This window comes from Melampsora larici-populina (assembly GCF_000204055.1).
Source record: "Melampsora larici-populina 98AG31 unplaced genomic scaffold MELLAscaffold_3, whole genome shotgun sequence".
NCBI lineage: Eukaryota > Fungi > Basidiomycota > Pucciniomycetes > Pucciniales > Melampsoraceae > Melampsora > Melampsora laricis-populina.
The window spans coordinates 2,570,792-2,593,805 of NW_006768767.1; the positions used below are offsets into that span (position 1 = coordinate 2,570,792).

The 23,014-nt window shown below is 43.4% G+C and overlaps 6 protein-coding genes across 6 annotated transcripts; 1 reads left to right on the forward strand and 5 right to left on the reverse strand.

The window, feature by feature from the left end:
- Positions 1-702: 702 nt before the first annotated feature.
- On the reverse strand, positions 703-3,225 carry MELLADRAFT_102485 (family 5 glycoside hydrolase; the record flags this gene model as incomplete). Its single annotated transcript, XM_007405180.1, has 12 exons — positions 703-808; positions 919-981; positions 1,066-1,079; positions 1,178-1,256; positions 1,329-1,440; positions 1,535-1,550; positions 1,653-2,126; positions 2,200-2,511; positions 2,608-2,677; positions 2,776-2,930; positions 3,040-3,053; positions 3,126-3,225. The coding sequence occupies 12 exons, from the start codon at positions 3,223-3,225 to the stop codon at positions 703-705; spliced, it is 1,515 nt and encodes a 504-aa protein (XP_007405242.1).
- Positions 3,226-5,640: 2,415 nt separating this feature from the next.
- MELLADRAFT_102486 (uncharacterized protein) lies at positions 5,641-6,440 on the forward strand (the record flags this gene model as incomplete). The annotated part of the gene is made up of 2 exons (XM_007405056.1): positions 5,641-6,029; positions 6,404-6,440. The coding sequence occupies 2 exons, from the start codon at positions 5,641-5,643 to the stop codon at positions 6,438-6,440; spliced, it is 426 nt and encodes a 141-aa protein (XP_007405118.1).
- Positions 6,441-6,962: 522 nt separating this feature from the next.
- On the reverse strand, positions 6,963-8,534 carry MELLADRAFT_46862 (uncharacterized protein; the record flags this gene model as incomplete). The annotated part of the gene is made up of 4 exons (XM_007405179.1): positions 6,963-7,347; positions 7,425-7,542; positions 7,616-7,696; positions 7,789-8,534. 4 exons carry the CDS (start codon positions 8,532-8,534, stop codon positions 7,075-7,077), a joined length of 1,218 nt encoding a protein of 405 aa, XP_007405241.1.
- Positions 8,535-9,991: 1,457 nt separating this feature from the next.
- On the reverse strand, positions 9,992-10,597 carry MELLADRAFT_28915 (uncharacterized protein; the record flags this gene model as incomplete). Its single annotated transcript, XM_007405178.1, has 1 exon — positions 9,992-10,597. A coding segment is annotated over one exon (606 nt), but the record flags the coding sequence as incomplete, so codon positions are not given.
- Positions 10,598-12,231: 1,634 nt separating this feature from the next.
- MELLADRAFT_91046 (uncharacterized protein) lies at positions 12,232-19,598 on the reverse strand (the record flags this gene model as incomplete). Its single annotated transcript, XM_007405177.1, has 23 exons — positions 12,232-12,688; positions 12,803-12,924; positions 12,989-13,072; positions 13,207-13,630; positions 13,700-13,824; positions 13,928-14,043; positions 14,099-14,186; positions 14,257-14,332; positions 14,421-14,573; positions 14,650-14,801; positions 14,878-15,120; positions 15,227-15,983; positions 16,049-16,121; positions 16,162-16,412; positions 16,475-16,622; positions 16,672-16,858; positions 16,950-17,072; positions 17,135-17,689; positions 17,753-17,863; positions 17,941-18,307; positions 18,389-18,849; positions 18,908-19,254; positions 19,346-19,598. The coding sequence occupies 23 exons, from the start codon at positions 19,596-19,598 to the stop codon at positions 12,232-12,234; spliced, it is 5,673 nt and encodes a 1,890-aa protein (XP_007405239.1).
- Positions 19,599-20,853: 1,255 nt separating this feature from the next.
- On the reverse strand, positions 20,854-21,372 carry MELLADRAFT_102489 (uncharacterized protein; the record flags this gene model as incomplete). The annotated part of the gene is made up of 2 exons (XM_007405176.1): positions 20,854-21,188; positions 21,297-21,372. 2 exons carry the CDS (start codon positions 21,370-21,372, stop codon positions 20,854-20,856), a joined length of 411 nt encoding a protein of 136 aa, XP_007405238.1.
- Between the last annotated feature and the right edge of the window lie 1,642 nt (positions 21,373-23,014).

The following is a 23,014-nucleotide window of genomic DNA, read 5'->3' on the forward strand; positions in this document are numbered from 1 at the left end:
AGGGCCTAAACTTCAAGGAAAACTCAACTTTACGCTTGATGAATTTGTGTAATGCAATTGAGGGTGAGCTTAATGCTTGACTTCTCCCATTCACCATAAAGGAAAACTTCGATTGCTCTGTGTTACAACACTTTGCCATGCTGAGAAATTCAAGGCTTCGTATGTGTATTGCCAAGTTTGTTTGATTTGTCTGTGCTTTGAGAAGGGACTTGCATAGACAAATTAGAGCTCATGAGGTCATCTAGATCAATGAAAATGTGTTTGGATTGTAAAAAATTGGAAACTTGTCAATGAATTGTACAATCTTGCATATCCATAGAATTCCACAAATTTATGGTAAAAAAAATCTGTGAAACATCCTCTGACCTCGTCATAAAGTAAAAGTGCTGAACCTCTAAAAAGATATCTTTGTTCTTATTTAAAAAGTTGATTTTCAGTGTGCACATACAGAGCATCGCAGGATGAGAAGAAAATGATTTAAATAGCAACACACAGGCAAAAGTTTTAAACAGACTTCCATAAAGCTTGACTTAGAACACGTAAAGCCAAAAGGTTAAACATCATACAAATTATAAGTCTACACTTGGCACATCATGATCCATGACCTAGAACTGAATGAATAATGGAATCCGATCCAGAAAAGAAATTGAGCGCAGTCAAATAATGATAGGTAGTTTACATATGCAGAACAAACACCATATATCAAACCGAGTTTACTTTCTTCTCTCGACCTTGACAGATTGAGGTATTGAACAGCTGAGAAGGTTGATCAGGAAGTAAACCAAGATCAATAGCTCTGAAATAGGACCTGGTGAATAAAACAATCAAAATCGAAATATAAATGGGAATCTTGGATAAGATTATCATTCTTCTGTACGGAAGGTACAACAATCTGAGTGAGAGGTAACTTGAACTTACCATTGATTGGCAAGGCTGACTCTATCTGGTGTTGTTGGGTCCTCAATTCGAAACGTCCAGAACCTGATTTCAGATCATGATTAGAGTCGTACTCATTAAGAAGTCCTACCCATTATTTTCAATCACAAGGAACTATATAAGACTTACGTCCTGTACAAAGTCTGTGAAGAGGATTTCGAAATATGCAAATCGAGTATGGACGACGAAAAATGAAACTAGTGAATATAGGTGACTGAATTCTATTCCGAAAGAAACGCACCTTGAAGTTGTAAAATTTTTGAGCATCTCCCCAACCCTTCAATTCAGGAAGCGTGACATCGAAATTAGTAGCTAAAGAGCTGAAATCATCAAATCAATTCATAAGTTCATCTTTATGTATTGATTTCGATATGATTCGAATGATTACATACAACTCTCCCATCCCATATTCAGCTTCTCCATTCGCTTTGGCAGTCTCGATGCGATCAAATGAACAAATGGTATCAAGGTAGGAGTCATATGTCGCATTCTTTGCAACTCCACCTGGGAAACAGAAATATCACATCGTGTCTTGGTGAGACTGATGCATATGATATGATATTTTTTCTACAACGATTCAAAATTAAACATAACTTACCATAAGCGAAGTATAGCTAGATAGTACGATCAAGCCAAAAGAAGGTATTTAGATGAGTGTGAGTAGCATAGTCGGCCAGACGAGAGTTGTTAACTCTAATAAGATAGGTAAGACTCACGTGATCATCGTACGCTCGAGGTCCAAGGGCATGGGGAGCCATGCTTGCAGCGTCATTTTGCCATTGCGTTGTTTTAGGCATTGCCATTGTGGTAATGCAGAATCGATCAATGCTCGAAGTGTTTTTATCACTTTGATTGATAGGGATAGATGCTTTAGACTGAGTATCACTAGATTGGTGCGTAAGATTCGATGTTTTATTTGAGTGAGGTGGACTATCGCTTGAACCATGGCAGTGAACGCTCAGAGAATTTGCGAGGGGCTTGACATCAACTGGTGGATCGGCTTTGGCCGCATACTTCGGTAGTAATGGGATTGCTGCTAGTAAAGCTGGTATCACATTATTTGACGTGGCCATTCGTTGGATTGAGGGTTGAAGGTCCACATCACAAGAAACCGCAAGTGCGTACTCTACTACTCTTACTATTGTTACAAAGTCGGCGTAGTATTGTTCTAAGCCAGGAGTCTTAGTGGTCTGAAGATGATATAAAGATGCATAAGTTTAATTCGGACGTATTGAAAGGAAGACTACACTCAGAAAAACTTACATCCCGTACTGGTTCGTTAATACACAGAATACCAAGGACGCCTTGAAAGTCGGGATCAAGATGAGACATGGCAGTCAAGACAGCAGCCCATGTAAGAGCCCTACGATAATTGGCGTCCTCATAAAAGTGAACTTGATCTGTATTATTCCCGGCAAAGTTTTGATTGGCTGTAGATACACCCGGAAGAGCGTGCATACTGAACAGAACATTGACACCAGCTCCTTTGAGCTGGCGAAGACCGCGTTTGAGCTCCATCCAACCACCCTGTGGATACCTCTCAGCAGGCTGTTGAACGAGTTCTTCGATAATCCACTGGAATCGGGTATCATGAGCAGAATATTTGAGTGGTGAATGAGTCAAACGACGATCGAAGTGGCAACATATCTGCTCCAAATGAATTTAACTCACAAATCCCAAAGGAATTTTGACGTGATCCAAATTATGGGCTTTGATGCGATCAACATGTTCTTGGGTAAACCTGAACATTTGATTCGCGGATCCAGTAACAAACATAAAAAGTCAAAAAATCAGTACTTTTGCAATCACCAAAGAATATGAGGCAGAAAGCCGACTGACCAAGTTTTCCAGTGGTTCAAAAAAACTTCATTGGCTTGAGTCTGACCCAACTTCCTAACCAAACTCCATTCAGTGGCAGCACAACTTGATGCGTCTTGATCACATCTTTCTCCACCCATTTGTTGCCATCTATTTGGATACATCCATGACTCTGCCTGATGAAATTTGAATAATATATCAGATGACACCTCATCAAAGCAAACCTCGCGATAGGCCTTCTTCCCGTTTCATTAGGGTTCGTATATAAAACAAACGCGAACTGACCAACAACCAACCTCCTGAGAAGAGACGCGTTAGTAAAGAAATTTAGGTGATCGTGTAGAAAGGTAAGTTTGAAATGGTGTACATACCAATCCCGACACCGTTATGAACTGTTCCCGCGAATTGTGTGATCACATGTGGAGTAAGGATAGTCAAGGCTAGACACAAGGTAAAACATGACAGTCTCATCTTTGAAGGTTGGCAAGCGTTGTGAATTGGAATCGAGATACTTATGATTCTTCAATCAATGTCTGTCGATGATGAAATGGTGTGATTATGTTCACCCGAGCAATTGCAAATTTTACAAACTCGTCTTCTCCGTAACTTCGGACCTGAGATCAATCGAATTTCGCAGATGCTCGAGGAAAGCTATGCACGGTGTTCAAGAATGCCTTATATATGCACGGAAGAAAAAACCCAGAATCAACAACGCATCAGAACGCCGACCGAACAGTCTCGTGGCGGACGTAAACAATCACGTCATAGACACTGCGGATCTAAAGGGGGAATGTCGGAATAATGATATTCTTACAAGATAAAAAGTGGTCCATATAATACTTATATTTGTCTCGAATACGAGTCGGTTTGACCGTGCTTACCTCCGGTTTGATTTAGCAACCCAAAGCTGAGCAACTCGTCTGTTGGAAAATGTCTACTCCTTTTACCTTACATCAATAGAGAGTTTCTGTGAATGCGATCAATTGAACATCAGAAATGCTCGAGCTAGGAGGTTCATCCGTTAAAACTTAAAAGACTCTCAAACCGAACCCACACGCAAACTTAAGTCCCTCAGTCCCTCCCTCCGAGCGAGGCTTCGAGTGGGGCTGACGGTCGTTTTTTTGAGCTTTCTCTCCCATCGAATCCAGACGCAGCAGTTTCGGATTATTCAGCTCTGAGGTCGTAGCAATTTCTTCGAAAGGTGAAGATTTGTATCCAGCCGACGGGCTACGGGAGTCTGCATGAACTGGGAAATAACTGTTGAACGGTTAGGTTTCTTCAACTTTCAAATCACCAAACCATTCGATTCTCGATTTTCGACCGTTACAGGAAAACGACATTTGTATCTCTTGGGTATTCGAGTAGCATCTTCCTACAAACTCAAGTTCTCTTGTCCCGGCCGAATCCCCACATAAAGTGGACGCACGCAAGAGTCGATAGTTGCTAGATCAACGTAAAATCACAAGGATCATTTTCGATCATACTTCGAGTTTTCTGAAGCAGATCTACCAATCTTTTAGCCCTGTTAGGCAAGCAGCGAGAGAGGGGCGAGAGGCTGGTTCTACAAGACCGAGTCGTTTTTCAATTGACTAACCGGGAATGCGCTTGAAAAGAGCTTCAATATCAAACGCAAATTGGGCCGATTGATGGAATCCCAATCTTTTGCTTAGATTGATGCACATTCACACTATCAATGATACGTTTGATTCAACCTACAAGTTGCCTCTTGAACAAGGGCCCCTCAAACATTGAAACACTCACCTCGTTTCTAGCTGGATGTACAATACAACATCAAAAGTCGATGATCTTTTCTTACTATGTACAGTGGAGAATGGCGGTAAAGCCACTCGCAACGCCTTGTGTTGACTTTGATGGAGTTCATCATTATGTCGGATTTTTGTCTTGATCACAACTGACCGTTCTGTAAACATGACTTCATGTCGTCAATCAAAGACAAGATCAATCATCTTTACCCTTCCAGAGCATTAGCAATTGTTGAGAAGTGAAACAGCGTGCCATTGAAAGACATGCGTCTGCTTTTGCATTGACCCCTAGTTATCTCCAATATCTTCATAGGAGGAACAATGGCTCTGATATTATTAGACTTGAAGATTCCAAAGTAATGCGAGATTGCAATCTAAAAAGGATCATACAAAACGGGGATTAGATACTGCACTCCCGCCGAGAGCTGACCCAAAGGATTCATTTAGATAGCAGTCAACATCTGGGAAAAGCAAAAGCCGAGCTGAGAGGGCACCCGACAAAGTATACGGAATTGACAAAATAGAACTTTCGACCTCGAAAAGTTGATAAATGAATATGAATGTCTGACGCGGATATTTGTTTGTTAAAGAATAATGATCACGACCTACAAAAAATTAATTCAGCTGTGTTCGGACGCTTTTCTACAAGCCGGATGTATTGACGAGTTCTTATCAGTGGGGTGATAGGGCCATAAATCAGTGCTTTTCATGTATGTTTGATAATCATAAAAATTGCGAACATAATGGGGGATTTATCCCAGCATTTCCAAAGTGTGTATATGTACATTGAGACAAGGGCGCCAAAGCTCTGGGCCCCTTGAACGTCAATAATGTTAGATAAAAGCACTACCATGATTTATGCTGTGTGGACATTTTTGACATCAAGGAAATGCCTCCTTCCAGTTTGCCGTCCTTTTCATGCTTCAGACTGATCAACCTCGGCACCAACCTCAGCATTAGGATCAGCATCTTCCTGTGTATATAAACGCTTATCGTCGACCTGTCCAAGATGTTTCTCAACCTCACTGATCACGTCCATATTTAGCTCAACAACTTACTTAACACTTCCTGCCTACCAAAACTATTTTATTTCATCACTTCCACGAAACCTTTCTCAAACACCATGAGCGCAGAATACTGTATGATTCATATATCTCAAAAGCTCTCTTTTAACAACTCTCCAGCCCCCGAAGAAAGCATCTTGGACCACGAGACTTTACGAAAGGAAGACTATGAAACTATGGAGGAACTTGGGTCTGGTGGGTCTTCTTCGGTTCTCAGGGCCAAATCAAAAGTAGATGGAAGTTTACATGCAATCAAGGTCATCCCACGTGTCGATAATGGATGGTACTGGCAAGATGATATGATCACCAATGAAATAAACATACTCCAAGGTCTCAACCACCCTTCAATTATGGGATTTTCTGGATTTTACTGCGTGGATTACAACTGTCACCTTGTTTGTGAATATGCCGCTGGCGGCGACCTCAAGAATAAAACCCACATCTCTGAGTCAGAAGCTAAGGTCTATATCATGGATGTAGCAAAAGCGCTTGAATACTTGCATCAAAATCATATCATCCACCGAGACGTCAAGCTAGAAAATATCTTGTTGACTTTGGATAATCGCGTTAAATTGGCTGATTTTGGTCTGGCTATCAAAACCTCAACTGAATATACCACTGGCGATTGTGGTAGTCCCCATGCGAAGGCACCTGAAGTAATTCGTGGACTGATGTACACAAAAGCAATTGATTGGTGGGCTCTTGGGGTGATGATTTACGAAATGACTATGAACGAATTACCATTCAAGCCATGTAAGTTTTTCTCTCCCTCCTATCTATCCGACCCTTTTGATAACTGATTGATTCTTTTCGTCTTTACAGCCGGCCCTCAAGGGTTAGAATACGAAATTTGCCTTAAGGAGGTGGAGTTCCCGTCAACAGCTTCTCCTCAGTTATGTACGCTGGTTCGTTCATTATTACAAAAAGATCCCACTAAGAGAATAAACTGTTTAGAAAGTCTTCTGGAACAAGAGTATTTCAGTGATGTACTTTGACTTTCTATTCTGTAGGACGAATTTAGAAGACGCTTTCATCTGAAACTAGTACGTGTGCATATCTTGATACCCCTTATGATTCTTATTTTCAGTATTCTTGTATTTTTGTTTTCAGTAATCTTGGGCCTCTTGACTGGACGAAATATCAGTGACCTATAATTTATGGGACCCCACAATTTATGATGATACCAAATTGTCACTTTTGGGTGCCACGTTCACAAGTCCAGAGGTCTTGACCCGAGTGAACATGCTATGTAAATTTATCCTTTAAGACCTTAGTGGCTCTTGTGACAGTGCAAGCAATGTAGTGCTCCAAGAAGAGAAAAGTAGACAAGTCTCTCGCATCTCTCATGCACGCAATGATAGAGCCACAAAGCTGCCAGATGCATGTACTCAACGGTTCATAAATTCATAATTTCCATCTTTTTAGACACAGTGAATGAAAGAACATGCATCATATGAATAGATCGAACATCTAACAAGAATTTTCATTTTTTTTCATTCTTGATCAGCAAACCGAATTAAATCCATTCCTAATTTTTTGATATAAAATTGACGTTGAGTACTTGGAAGTAAATCCAGTTTTTTGATCGAATCCATAGTTTCTTTTTGAACTGATTGGACAGGTAATGGATCTACGTTTCCCCAAACATCATGCGTAGAATATAAAGCATTAGGTTGAGTTCTGAAAAAGATATTGATCGATATGCTGGGTTCTAATGATTGTACTGAGTGTAACCAGGTGGCGGGGATGAATAAGACATCTCCTGGCTTTATGGATACAAGAATACAACACTCAGGTCAGTTGACAAAAGTAATCAATTGTGGCAAATGGTGTTTTGACTCACTTCAAGTATGGTGATCATTGGGTGAGATTTGCGATATAATGGGAACTTCTCGAGGTCTGGCTGTTCAAAATTAGGTATGTGAGATGAACTTCCTTCGAGGTATAAATTGGGTGCTTCACTATGATAAGCGACCGATGAGTTAGAAGGATCTCAAGGCCACTTTGTTTTGAAAGGTTAATTTGTTGACTTACGTAGGATGCCACATTCGAACTAGTTTTCTACCTCTTACCTGAGCTAGTACATTATCACACGTATCGTAGTGTGCCCATAAGCTGCAATGTTGTTCAAATCGATAATGGTCAAACCAGTCAGTTGTTGGACCCTGAACGACTAGTCATCATATTTTGTCTCATAAATCACTCACCCCATATCAGCTCCTGAGATTCTGAGTACGCTTGAAAAGAAATGGCCCATCACACTTCCGCATAATGGTTCGGGAAGCTTGAAATCTTTAGCCAGATCCGGAAAATCTCGACTGAGATCAGAGGGCTGTTTGGGTGAAGCAGAAAGTGATCGAAGATAGAGGGTCTCAGATGGTACAGCAGAATCTCCAAAGGTTCTATCGATCAATTCTTTGAAGCTCATCATTGTATACTTGAAATTTTTGGCGTGCCAAGTGAGATTAGAGGAAGTTGACACATGGACTGAGCATTTGAGCTCTCCGGACTTTTGCTGCAAGTATTCTGGCGTCCAATGTTTCACACAGTCACCAAGGTCGAGTTTTTCAAAAACAATAGGCTCAGAGCGTACCAGAGCTCGGTCCCAGTCAACTTGAGTCGGATTATTTTTTCTGGAAATTTCGCGTGGATGGTTCCATGTATCTTCTGGATCCGACGAAAAGGTTGGAGTGCGGGACTTGAAAGACTGTCTCGTGTTATCATCTTCTTGCTGGTCCAATTGTTTTGTCGGAAAAGGGACGTCGGAAAGCAGAAGAGCATGGGAGTCAAAACGGCTTCCGAAGGAGAAGCAGGTCGTACCACCTCCAAGGATTATCGCAACACTGTTATCTTCGACAGAACTCGAATTACTTGAAGAAGCATTCACGAGAGAGATCGTATGATCGACGAGGCATCGAGGCTTGCATTTGGAGGTGTTTAATGCGGTGAACATTCCACTACGCGTGTCGACCAAGATGCATTGGAATTCGGGTGGTATGATACCACTTGCGACGAGGCCACCACTAATCAGAAGGACTGACCTTACCGAGTTCCAAGGCGTAACTTGATGTGCATATCGATTCACGAAGGCGTTGTCGTGCGAGAGCCGGAGCGGCTGAGAGGTGTCAAGTTGTTCCAGCTGTCCGTCTTGCCCGATTGTGAATCCGATTTTGACATTTTGTGCTATCCGAGGTAAATCTGGCTTAGAGACAGTGCTTGCTAGTCCACCTAAGACTATTAGTGCTGACACAGAGACATCGTACCAGATTTGGTGGGAATGACGTGGGCCAATCAACCTGTCCAAAGATGAGGCACGTGTCCATTTGAGCAGGTTACAATCCAATATCCAAGTATCCGACAGGATTACACCGCCTCGGCCTATACCACCATGTACCAAACAAAGCTGGTGTTTGCCTTCAGGGTTTATAAGGACTGCGGCATGTCGATACCGAGGTTCTGGCCAAGGTTCCGAAGCCTCCGGTTGGATTGAGCTCCAATTCCTTGACTCGACTTCAAAGACATGAAGGTCGTTGAGTGGCGCTCGTGGAGAAGTGCGTCCGCCGAAGATCAATGAAGACTCGATTTTGTTCCGCTCGAAACGTAGAGATATGTGATACATCCTGGCGCAGGGTGTGGATGTCGTAATGGGTACATTTTCCAATGTGAACTCTAGGGGATTATTTGACTTTGGAATCATCATCATCGGGTGAGATAAACGAGAGTGCGTGAGGTTCACTTTGGGCCCTGTGGCAGAAGGTAGCCCATAACCTCCGAAAACAAATTGACTGCCATTCAAAAGTGCACTAGTAGTGTGTCCCCTCCGTTGTATGATGCACTGCATCAGTCGTGTATACGCGGATGCCGCCTTTATCTTCCCATTCACATTTCCTACTTGAGATGAGCTTATCGACGCTCGGCCGTGCATAGGCGGCAAATTGACCTTGGAAAGATTCTCGTAAGTGGCCGCCATAAGATCCGCGTCAGAAGACGCGATTGCAATCAGGTAATGCGAGAGGAAAAAATCCAGCTCTTCCCTATATTGTTGGAAAAGCAAACTTGAGTCAATTTGGCAGTATGAGGATGAACCGGAATTGATTGTTACGTCAACATGACGCACCATTCATCAAATTCTTCAACTCGAAGTAATCGAGTTTTTTCGTGTGCGGATTGTGGGAAATCGTCCATCCTGTTCCACAAGCCCAGAAGCGTAGAAATCTCTACGGTTTTCCAAAGACTTCTCAACTTCTTCGACTGATCCTCGATGGTCGGATACTTCATGGTCCCATTCAAAGGAGTCTGTAGCTTGTGGAAGTGTGCAAACATAGTATCTGAAAACCCAGTTGGAGAAGGGTACAAGACCTGTTCCAAACAAGCATACACCGCTCTTGGGTATGTAGAACTTAGACCGGCGAGAAGCTGGTCAGATTTGTCGGCTGGCATATAAACCGTGGAGACCTCAGAGATGAACAGGATCGGCTTGTTTGATTTACCCAATAATTTTGTAAGAGAATCAATGAATGACTTTGTATCGCAGAGGTCACACCCAAGCAACGCGTATGACATCTTTTCATTTGACGCGGTCACGAAATTACCAGGACCGATTTTGGAGAATCCTGGCAAGACGGCGCTCAACTCGGGGGATTGACTAATCATTGCATGTTTCTTCTTGACTAGAGCCGGATAATCTGTATCAACATATAGCAGATTTGAATGAAAGCGCATCGAGTTGTCATCGGAAGAAGCCAACTTGAAAAATCCAGGATCATAGCCGCATCCCAAATTGACAATCACGATTGATGAATCGGGTGGAGAGGCATCGGGTCGTTGATGAGTATCCAAGAACTTTCGGATGATTAAATCCACGAAGATAGTACGGATAGCATAGCCAAGGTTGATCAAAGGAGCTCTTCGACGTGGTTTGGAAACGAAATGCCTCAAGTGTTGAACTTGATTGAAATAGCCCAATCTTTCAGCACTTCTTTTACTGACAATGCTAGAGTCATTCGTGCCTATCACCAAAGTAGCATGGCTGGTAGAAGCGGTCCCTGGGATTAAAGATTGCTTTGATTGATCGACTGAAGAATGATGAAGTGTAGCTGGTAAGGATGAGTTGGTCATGGTGGATCCGCAACCGGGTCAAAAAATTCAAATCACTTCGTCTTGTCACCCGGTCAATTTTTCTCATCTTGACAGCTAGGTGGAACCCGACCCCGAGGACTGTCGCAAGACCATTATCAAAGTGCCCGACTCGCACAATGTGTGACCATGCTGCACGGCATAAAATTGCAAATCCTTGAATCCACGCTCCTTGTTGGCTCTATGAGTGTGCTGTGATCCATTGAGGACACAATTAAGGGCTTTTTGGTCCACTTCAAAGATGATCCTCAACATATCATTTGGGACATCCCTTTCTTGTCAATCTTAGTAAATCCCAAAAATTGTTTGAGCTCTTCAATTCAACCAATCAAAGGTGTATGTGAGTATTTGAAAGAACAAAGTTTCTGGTGTTCTGAGAAATATTTTGATGAAGATGGCTTGGTATATGTACTGATCATTATTATGTAAATTGTGTTCGAGATCAAATTCATATGGAGATGTTTGCTAACCAACCCAACATCCAGCATCTGTAGCTCATAAAACTTATGGGTTGAAACATGCAGGACATGATCCATTGGACATTCAATTTCTACGTCATTTTGGAAATCATAGCTACTTGGCCATCTTTACAAGGTAAAGAAATTTGAATTTGGTTTATCTTTCCAAATCAGAAAGTTCTATCAAAGAAGATGCATTTGTGTTGTTTCCAAATCAACTTGACTTTTTTTTATCATAAGAAAAGTGAAATGATTGAAGATCAGCTTTCTTCTTTTTGTGTACAGTTGAGCTTTGATTTTTTTGGCATCACACCCTCCACTTAAAACATAAAGATCAAACATACAAATTGGGTGATTCTTTTTACTGTTGAGTTCTGATACCCAAACTACCAATCAAAAGACCACATCAATGCGGATAGCCAAAGAAATCCATTCCATTCTCCCTTTGTTTGATCAGGAACAAGAGTGGCACTTATTGACAACAATTGATCAATTGGCCTGAGTGACTGTAGCTCCTCAATTGACTAAGCTTGGGGTGCCTTCCATGGAGTAAGCGTGTTTCAAGCCCGATGACCTGAGCAGAAGGGGATGGCTGAAGCTCTGGCTTTGGTCATGTCCACCTAAGGTGCTCAATCAAAGTGCTGGGGTGAGAATTATATGGTGTAATTGTTTCTACGTATTGATAAGATTTGTCAACTATGTTGGTGAGGTGAAAGCAGCTGAGAATTAATCTTCCCCAATAACCCATGTCCATCTTTTTCTGGGCTACGGTGCATACACCAATATCCTTTCAAATTCGATCAATTTGATGATGATACTATTACAGCTTCATATCTAAAGATATGTACTACCTCGATGGACAAGTTTGAACAATTTCTATTTTCTTCTGAAGAGATAGATTATATGACATACCCAAAAGAGAGGCGACCAAAAGAATATCTATAGGAAGGCGATTTCTCACAATCTACTCTCACATGGCAAGTCAAGAGTCGAAACTTCACACAATAAAAGTAAACTGCGACCCACGTCTCCAAGCCAATTTGATCCACACTAGGTTCAATCTTTTCCATCAAAAAGATCAACTTCTAGATCCACTTCAACCTCATCCCAATCGACTACACCGCCTGCGTAACATGCTTCATAATTTGTTAGACTGATTTTTGAAAAGAACCGTTCCAATGGCCCGACATTATCAATTTTCTTCGTCCGGCTCAACAAAGGTCGTCGACCTACCACCACTGCTGGTGATAAGAGTTCATCTCGACCTGGAAAGCCACCAACTCGGGAACTCAGGCTGGTCGACGAGCCTTGCCGCGAGAGATGTGGTTTGATCAAACGAAAGATCGGAGGCGAGACTTGCGATGGAATGATCAATGATGACCTTGGACGATCAACAGGTAGACTGCTGCGTTCATTGAGTGTGCTTGCTAGCCTATCTATGATCGCATGCGGAAACCAGGGATCGGGAGGGTATATAGCGTCGACTGTATCGGTAATGAACATCCATTGGTGTCTGAGAAAGTAGATGGAGAAAGGTGCGGCCAAAGCCGGCGAACCAGACGGAGATGCAAAACCAAATTGTGTCAGTCTCCCGAAGGCCTTAAAACAGGTCTTGAAAGTGAGTTACATTTGAAAGTCCTCAGTCTGCAAGACTAGAAGCAAGTCAAGAAACTTGGATGCTGAGAGTGCCAAAGCCAAAAAGTGGGGCGAATAGGGCGTGTTCTCAATCATGCTTTCAAACAGTCGCGTCTACAAGCATGAATCAGAACGATCGCCTCGCAGAAAATAATCGCAAGACCATTTCTCAACATACCAATTCGGTCAAGATGATAGGCCAAAATCCTCCTAGGTGCTGATTGGCGATCCGACACAATAACACTCGCATACATAGATAGACCTAAGTTTCAGAAGAAAATCTCAACATCAAAATTATTACCGAGTCAACCGACCTTTCTCTCGAAGAATCTGATCAATGTCTAAGGGAAATGGACGAAGGGAAATGGACGAAGAAGTGTGTTGATCTCGACTTACTTCCGCGTGTACTATCTCACCAACATTAGATCTTAACAAATCCACCACCTTCTCCTGTATACTGGGCAAGTGCACCAGGAACCGATTGTATTCCGCCGCGTATATGGCATAAGTGATGCGCCTGAGGTTGAGTGATCTAGTAACCATCTCCATTTCCTTATTGGTGAAGATGTTAGAGGACGGCGCTGTGGTGAGCCGGCTCAGCATTTCCGTAAATCGCTCCTTGTCAGTATTCAACAGGGCCTGGATAATCAGTTTCCATCGCCGTCCAGTCTCAGGCGAACAATTGAAAAATTTGGGATCCCCAAATGTTTCCGTCACATGTGCGCGCCATGCTTTAGCTGCGGCAGAATGCTTGGTCATCTCGATGAGGAGATCGAGAATTGTACCATCCACTTCAGACGTTCTGTAGATGAGTAGTGCACTGGGGTCAGAATAACATCTGATTCGAATTCAAGCTTCAGTATAATGTAAAAAAGAGACTTGCCTAGACCGAGACTTGAATGCAGGCGTGATTATGTAATATATTATGTTTACACAGATGGCATACAGTTTTTCATGCTCGATGAGAAACCTGCGACAACCAGGAAGAGCTTTTTCGGACATGAATGTTGTTATCTGACAAAAAAGAAAATACCAAAGTAGGTGCTGATGTCAGAGAAGGTTTTATATACATACGCCAAATGGAAAGATGGTCAACGGAATGTGAATGTGTACTAACTTCACTAGCTGTGGCGGGCTTTTCAATATCTACACCTTTCTTCTCGTCATGTATTATACTTGGTGGTACTGGGGATATCAGCATATCTTCTTCAACAGCCGGCGAGGGGTGGTCACCTGCAAGAAATTTTATTCAGGAACCGCTTTGAACTCATGGTGACCAGCTACTGACCAATAGAGTCCGGCGCTCTTAATTTATTTTGCTCCAGATGCTTCCCAGCACCTTGGACACTGACGTCACATAATTTGACAAACGTGTCCTAGGGATGTTCAACCGATAATTCATTGTCTGGTCAATATTTCATGAGGTGTATTCATGAAATTAATTACCTGAAGATCTCGTCGCATACGTCTGTCTTCAAGTGCACTTGTTTGACTGATCTTGTCAGCGAGAATGGAAAAACACCTACGCCGTACAGAACGAAAAATAACACGCCCTCACAGTTAATCAATGAAAGCAACAAGCTACGCGCGAGCCTGGAAAACAAACGTACTTGAGTGTTGGAAATGTTTGACCCTTGGTCATGGTCGGATTAGCCAGTACGTCACGAACAAACGTCAGGGAGATGGTCCATATCTGTACAGCGATGGGCCCTTCAAGCCTTGATAGATAAGCCTCCAAGAAGGCAAATAAGACACTCTCCGGCCTGGTTGAAGCAAGATATTGTTGAGTATTGGGTATTGATAAGTTCGACTAGAGTACCAGTCGAAAGAAATGCTTACAAAAAGCTGGCTGAAGCAACTGCCTTCCCACGATCGGATTGTGACAAGTGACCATAGGCAGAAAGTCGCTCATACAGCATGGTCACGATGGTTTGAGCACTTGGTGCTAGATGATCTAACAAGACGAACAAATGATCTTCCGTTGAAGAATCCTGTCGGATCAGAGAGATAAGTGGACTGGATCAACGTTCTTGGGTCTCCGACTGTGAATACACATGAAGGGCCCACCGTGGAATAGGATGCTGTCTCGGAGCTCCAATGGTCAATGATGGATTCGAGAACCTCGTTGGGCACGGCCTTGTAAAGCCGCTCGAACGCCTTTCGAGCTCTGATTTTGATGCGAGAAGCGAAGTGTGCTTTCGAGCTGGACGATTCAGCCTCATTCAAATCACTGATACTGATGCCAATATCCCACGATTTCAAGAGGACAGAAGTAGCGGTCCCAAGCCGCACTTGGAAGTCGGTTTTAGGCTATTGAGGTAACATGGTCAGTTGAGGCAAATGAATCTATGGTTTGGAAATGTTCTTAACGTGTTTTGAACCCCTTTGTGATTCTAGTTAAGGATTCGCGACTTACTCGTTCATGTGGGAGCTGTGCGGCTGATTCAGATGCACCCAAAACTCCAAACACACCAGCAAACAAGCCTGCACTTGATTCGACGGACATGAGACGCTCGGAACTACCTTTATTGGCAGTCCCGTCACCTCCGCCCGTGTTGACACCGCCTCCTTCAATCAAAACTACCATCAAGCGCTCTAGAGCATTGACAAATACAGCAAAATCCGAGTCGGTAGATTCGGAAGCCATTGGTTTGTCATGAGAGTCATCATGATATGTCGTCATCATGTCATATATCAACGTGCGTAGACGGCCCACTAGTCGATCAATCAGTGGATTGACTACATCATCGAGTGATCGTCGGAATTGTGGAATTGTCATCAGCAAAAAATCAATCCAATGATGGACCACAGCGCTGTTGCGTTGAGTTGTAACTCCATCACCAACCACAATAGTAAACAACTGCGCGGCCCTGTCATTACTACGCCCAATCTCGAGAGAATCATTGCGGAATGATTGAGATGATGATGCTGAGCCCGCGCTGATGATGGCGTGAAGCGCATGTAAAAATTTGTTTTGAAGATTCAATTCTGAGGTTCGAATTGATATTAACAAGCGATTACTAAGCGTATCTTCGAACATGGCTAAATCCGACCCGGTCAGGTCACCTCGAGAGACAATCATTTGTAAGATATCAGATATCGTGGCGTGAATGAGAAGGTTCAAAGCCTCCATTGCTGGAGTCAATCTAGGCGCAGGATCACTGTTGATGTACCTGCAAAGAAAGGAGCCGTCGGATTTAGATGAGGGCCAATATATTGATATCACGCCTGGACTCACATAATCAGCACTTTAACTAAGCCGTCCAAATATGTGGCGGCGTTCAGCCCAGCTGGTGAACGGCAGAGGTAAGCTCACTCACTAAGGCCCATGACAAGATACAAAAGGCTCACCAGCATCTAACAGTTTTCGCAACACTGGATCATGCGAGTGCTTCATATAACATGTCTTAGCAATCCGAGTAAAACCATGCCCGCCGAAACGCGCCAAAGTCAACACACACTCCAAGGCGTGGTTGACTGCAGCTTGATTGAATGGGTGAGTATAGTGAAAAATGGAGAAGGTGCGATCTCCGAGTGTGATGGTGGTCGGTGATCGTTTTATTTCCGAAGAAATTAAAGTGATGAAAAGAGGATCAAGCACACTAAGAACCATATATCAGTTCACGTGCTAGCGCGGTAAGTGGCATCAATTGATTGTGCTTACCGAAGGTACGACTTTAGGCTACATCGCATCCATGCTTCCCCACAGCGGCGATTGACCAGGTTGTCATCCTTGAGACTGTCTAGCACCATCAACATTGGGATTCTGAGACATGCCCCCGGAAGCTGAACGTCGTCTGTAAGAAGATATTCTCAGCTTGAAAAGTCATCGTGCCCACCTAGCGTTGATAATGATCTTACCTGTGTATCGCCACAAATTGCCGAACGCTTCAAATGCTAGCTCTCGGGTGGTTGGGTCTCGAGAGGATAGCCTGGAAGTGATAATTCCCTCCACATGCCTAAACTTGGACAATTTGTTGAGATCCCAGATGAGCTTCACGGCCTGTAGGAAAAATGGAGCCGCATGCCGCTGTAAAAAGTCGAGCAACTAGTTATATGTCACGCATAACTCTTGTCAGTGCCCTGCGCAGAAATCTCTAATCACCGTCAGAAGACTCGCTGAGAAGCCAATCACACACTTTGCCGATTATTACAGATAGTGCGGTACGGGAGTCTATTGGGAATGCCGGGGAAATGCTGGTCTGGTCTGAAAGTTTCAGCATCACGCGGACCAACCTCTCAGTGGAAGCAAAACCACTGGCCTGGTAACATTAGTCATTTGTCAGTGGCTTTGTCGCAATGATTGTACACTCAAATATCTTACATCAATAGCCAACGCTTGCAGGCAGTCAAGAACAGGAGGCGCCCAAGCTTGCGGTTTCCAATCGAGCTCCATGCGAACATGGGCAGCTTGGATTGATTGAAGAAGAGCTTCCAACACGTCGAGTGCTGCGTCGAGTATTTCAAACCGCTTTTCCGCCGAAGGCCTTGAAGCGATATCGGCAACAATACGCAGAGTGGCTGACAGTCCAGCTGTGTAAAATTTGCGGTGTTTCAAGCGGGCGATGCAGCCATGATCGACCTCCTTGAAGGTGTTAGCCGCATAGAATGTTTGAGCCAATTGTAGGTTGGACAAGTCTGAGGCTAATACATCGGCTTCATCGGCTTCATTCTCATCTATTTTGATGGGGACCTCTTGTAACAGCGTCCCAGCGACTTGTAGTGCTTCATGTTGCAACAATGGTATTTTAGAGCCTTCCAGCTTGCATGTATCGACTATATCGATGAGCACAAATGCCATGAGTGGTATATGTATTCGGATGAGCTCCTCGTCATTGATGCGAAATGTTTTGAGGATGAACCTGATCAATGATAGACTCTACACAACCATGCTATGAGTCAAGATCAGCTCCTTCGCTATGATACAGCATCCAAAACTCACATCTGAGGTAGGTCTATCCGATAATGCATAGGTGTGGGCAGACATAAACAACGTTTTCCAGGTGGTGTGCGGGTCGAGCGCATCGAATAACATATTGGCGGTTAACAACAGCTGCAAGCTTACTGATCATTGAATAACCACTATGTACTGTATCGGTGGAAGGAAAGAGACAATAAAGGTAGATTTACCTCATCTTGTGTGTCGCCTGGCTTTAAGATTCCTTTCAATGCCCTGAAAGCGTCCAACGCCAAAGCTTCGGTGATGGGTCCTCCAATCTCCCATTTATCAAGTAGAGCGATGAAAATTTTGAAAGGCCTTTGCCGTTCGACGACCAGATCAACATACTCCGCTTGCATGTCTTCTCTCAAAGATTCGGTGACCAGAGCCAATCCGTATTTTCTAAAGTAGTTGAGCTGCTGGCCTGCGGGTTCTTCGGTAGCTGGAATAGGACCCAGAAGCCAAGTGTACAGCCGCCTACTCAAGGATAAATCTCTTCGGAGGACTACCCCCAATGCGGCCCGCGTAAGTAAGAGCTGGTCAAGATGTCGAGTGTCACTGTCAATTGAAGAGCATCAATTGGCGGTAGTGTCAAAAACGGCACAAAATACAGACATAAACTAAAGCGAGATCACCAACTGGATAAATCCGTGGCTGTCGAGCCTTGCATGATTCAGTATCAAGTCCAATATACCTCGTTGGACCAAGATATTGCTGTCCTCGAGCGCAGCGGCGAATCCTCGTACCATCAATCCCACGTCTTCACCCACTATTGGTGATATGCTTCGATCAGGTTCAAATTGAGGCATTCTTCGGCACAAAAAGTTGATAGCTGATATCCGGTAACCCGGCCCAGTTATCAAGATCAACCACATATTTTGCAAGAAGAATGATAGTGATACTGCGCCTGATAGTTGATCTAACAGGGAGCACACTCGTTCAAAGTGTTCACCGGTCTCTTCCTCCAATCCAGGTAAAACCGCCAAAATGAAAGCCTTGATAGCTGGTCGGAGGTCTGCCTTTAACGGTAGATAATGCTTCTCGTAAAGACCCAGAACTATTGGCTGTGGCAATCGCGAGGGACCATCAATGTTCAACTCCTTCAAGCAAATTGACCCACGAAGATATCTCGAGTGAAGAATCGTCGATAGACTTAACTCGTACAGCCGTAGCCGCATACTGAAAGAACGGAAACAGCCCAGCGCTCCAAACTTGTAAATCTCTTCTGAGACCGTCCGACCCGATTGTTGTAAGGATGTATTCGTAAACGTCCAATGCTCGTTGATGAACACCTTGAGGTAAAGCAGGATTGAGACACTGGCTGAGTCTCTTGGCTACTATCAGTTTATGAGGAATGATGGAATATTGAGGATGAGATTGAAGAGTTTTGAGCAATTTGGCTAAAAAGGTGATAAAGTCAGCCCATTCGTTGACTTGATCGATCGAGAGTAAGGTGCGTTCCACCAAGGCGGCATATTTTCGAAATTTGCTATCGGACGACAAAGCTGCAACAGTGTCAAGAGGGATCAATCAGTCCCATCGCACCAAGGCCTACGCACCAGCTCAGTTTTTTCGATCAGACAATCTCAAACTTACCTTTCTCCTGACCACTGACAATCCAATCATCCCTCGCTCGTCTGCTTACACTGAGTGCTCGTCCAGATTTGACTTCGCCTTGTTCTGCAAAGGCACTGGTTTTATCAACGGACGCCGAAGAAAGCGTAGCGTGAGGGGTTTGATTACTCGGTCGCAGTGAAGCAATTGACGATACTTGATGGAGAGCCGGACCCTTGACTGTTGGCTTTGGAATTGATGATGACGATGACGGAGCGGAATGACCTGATGCCATTGTGAAATAGGCGGCTTGAGCTTGCTTGGAAATGAGCTTGAGACGAAGTCTTCAGGAGATTCGCCGAGGGCAAGTTCAGACTATCATGAGCTGATTGATTGCTTTTTCAAGGTTTGATAAGAGACTTGGCTCGGTTGATTATCATCATCCAATTTGTCAAGGGTTCTTCGAGAGAAGGTCTGTGGTGAACTTTGACGATGGCGATTCAGTTCCTCAGCAAAAGGCTGTTGACCATGTCCCAGGAGCGGAAGACCCGCCGGGTCGGATCGGCTTTCCTGATTTCAAGCCTCTGATCCAGTCACCGTCGAATCACCACCAAAGCAATGATTCTCGATTGCATCGAAACAAAAATACCTCAGTCCGCCGTGATAAATTATAATCCTTCATCTCACCTCAGAATCAAACATAGAGTGTTGTCATGATTGGTAAACAAAGATATCACATACACATTTTAGTGTTGCTTTCCTGCCACCTCATATTGGGGATGAGTCTGCAAAACTCTGTCACTGTTGCTCAATTCCCTGCATTTGTAAGCATTTGTAAGAACTTGCAAGGGAACCATTGCAAATGATAAACATCTCCAACAGAACATACAATCCCTAGGCCTTTTACCTTCCACCTTGGAATGGGGATGTGGAAACAACCCAAATTGACACTGGGGGCGTTTCAAGTTGGCTTCTTTTACAATTATACGCTACAACAAATAACTTGCCCATTGTTGTAAAATATGCATATTTTTTTGAAATCAGATTACGTGTTTTAGTTGTTTAGATAGTATGATATGCAATTAAGCAACCTCACACTTTTTAAAAAGAAAGGGGACGTGTACATCTTTCTGAGCTTTGCGGAGTTGTTTGGCCTTCACAATCCTGAGGCAAAATCTTGCCCTCAAAGAAAGTTGACACAGTCTCCATGCATACTTGCAGTCTCATTCAAGATAGATCATCCATGATTGGATAGGTATGCATGATGCAATGCATTAGAATAAGATGTTTGATAAACGGACAAAGGCTGGCTTATTCCTCTCAGCTCAGCCTCAAATCAACGGTTTAATTTGTGCTATATCTTAGCGACTTGATGATATAAGTATGCCTATAGGACTAAATGATCGAAAAATAACCCAACAAGACACCGCCTATGAGGCTCTTGAAAATTCTTCGAAAATTGATCAAAATCAAAGGTAAAGTATAATGATCAGTCGATATTCCAATTAATGTGTGTGAGAATGTGTCTTACGGGCTGGCGCTGACAGAATTTAGGAAGAGGTGCCTTTTCCTCTCGCGCGGGATACCCTTCGTCCTTTCTTCGTGGCAAATTTCTTAGCTGAACGGGCTTTCATCGGTCCTTTGTCTGAGTTGAGAATAGTGACCCCTGCGTCGCGTTTATATGGGCTTCTCGACACTTTGTTTTCCTTAGCCATGAGGCGAAGTGATCGACGAGGTGGGGATAGTGATTGACGAGGTGGAGATTGACGAGGCACCGTCTCTGAAAGCTCTCGTTTGATTTGTTCCTCTGTCAATATCACCGTTGATGCAACATCTGATTCGTCATCATCTCCTGCAAAGTTGATTATTTTAAAAGTGGTGGCTTCTAATTTGAAGTGCCAAAGATAAACAAAATCTCAAGTCAGAAGGCGTAGTCCCCTGGAATTATTTGTTGCTATCTAGCGATCAAGAGTGGCTCTTTATGCGGACTGACCAGGTTTCGAAGGCCTAGAAAGATTCTTTTGGAGCGATTTCAAGGCGGACTGAGTGAGTGCTGTGAGTTGAGGCATTTTGATATTGGAGAGGTTTTATGTGTGGTGATGCGAGAAGACAGGATGGATGATGGATAAGATTGATATTGTGCAAATACGAGTGATGATGTCGATGATGAAGGGAACTAACGAAGCAGGGCAAAAATACCGCCGCATTGATACCCTCAGGTTCACCATCCATGACAAAAGCCCAACCGTCTTACACCCAACAATTGCAACCACGCAGTAACAAGTCTTCGACCGCTACCAGGATGAGCACCGTCCAATTGCCTTCAGGAATTGTGCTTTCAACGGCTATGGGAATTATTGCGTCCTGCTATAACGCTATGGCTTCGGACTATTCGTGATCTAACGGTGAAGGAACTACCTCGTCATAGTTCAAAGTTGTTCAGCCAAGAAACTGGTTCATATGCAGTCTTCCCATTCTCGAGACCACTGAATCTTCTAGCCGACGAGTGCTGCTTAGATCCTAGACATAGTCAGGCTTGACGTCGAGCTAGATTTTGCTTGTTCTCTGGTTTAACACTAAAACTGGGTTTAAAAATTGTGGTAATGAAGGTAGAACAACTCAGTTCTGACTACATACTTTTCCGGAGAAGCTATCTCTTATTTCTCCGGCGCGTATCAAGGGATGCAAAGTGGAAACGTTTGCGATTGATCCTGTTTGAGTCGGCATGATTAATGCTTCATTGTCTTGTTAGTTTACGCTGAAGAGAATGGGGTTTCTCTTTCTTTTGTTAAGTGGTCATCTATTTCATCCTTCTGGTCTATCTTGAAGGTGTGGCAAACCGTTTCAGGAGCTCTCTGCACGCGTCCAATATTTTTCGCATGTCTCAAACAGTGGACTGAAGATATGACTCACTTGATGAGTTCTCATTCTAAGAATCATTCTTTCTGTCAAAGTTACTGATTAAAGCTCGGGCAATCTTATAGCACAATAGACAATGTCTGTTCCAGGGGATTATCCTCGTTCTCCGACGCAAGAGAGGGTGCCTGGGCATGTGACTCAATGCTCGTTTGATACATTGAGTTCTTTTGATTAAAAATAGTAGATTGGTCCTCAATCATTCTTAATTCGGATTATCATTTTCCATCGGAAATATGGCAAGGATCGCATGCTAGAGTAGAGCACGTCATAAACCTCAAAAAGCCTCAAGATCCCCCATATCATAAAGGAATTGAACAGCTTGACGGGTTTGATAAGAACCTTGTGGTGACACCCCAAGTCCCTGTTCTTACAAGAGTGTGAATTGCTTGACTTTCAAGACTTTGGATAATGGTACAATATCAAGCAATTCGCATTTTTTTTAAAAATAACCTGGAGTGTGCCTTCTCATGTTTCTTATTCAACCCGTCATGTAGCTCGGTTCTTTTTTGACAGAAGGGATCCCAAGGCTTCTCGAGGGGTATAACGTTCTCGCCTCTATCCATATCCCCGATGGAACACCGTATACTGAAAGAATAAGGTTATTGAGCTAAAGATTTCTGACCTTTCGAGTGTCAATGAAAAGGGAACCCAGATTTGTATGAGTCATCGTCGAACTGAAGTGAAAGTCGCAGTGAACCCCGGGAAGGAGTAGATTTTCTTCAAAGGTGTTACCAGAAAGAAAGCTTTTGGTCCAAAGTTAATTCAAAGCTCTTCAATGATGGCAATATATAT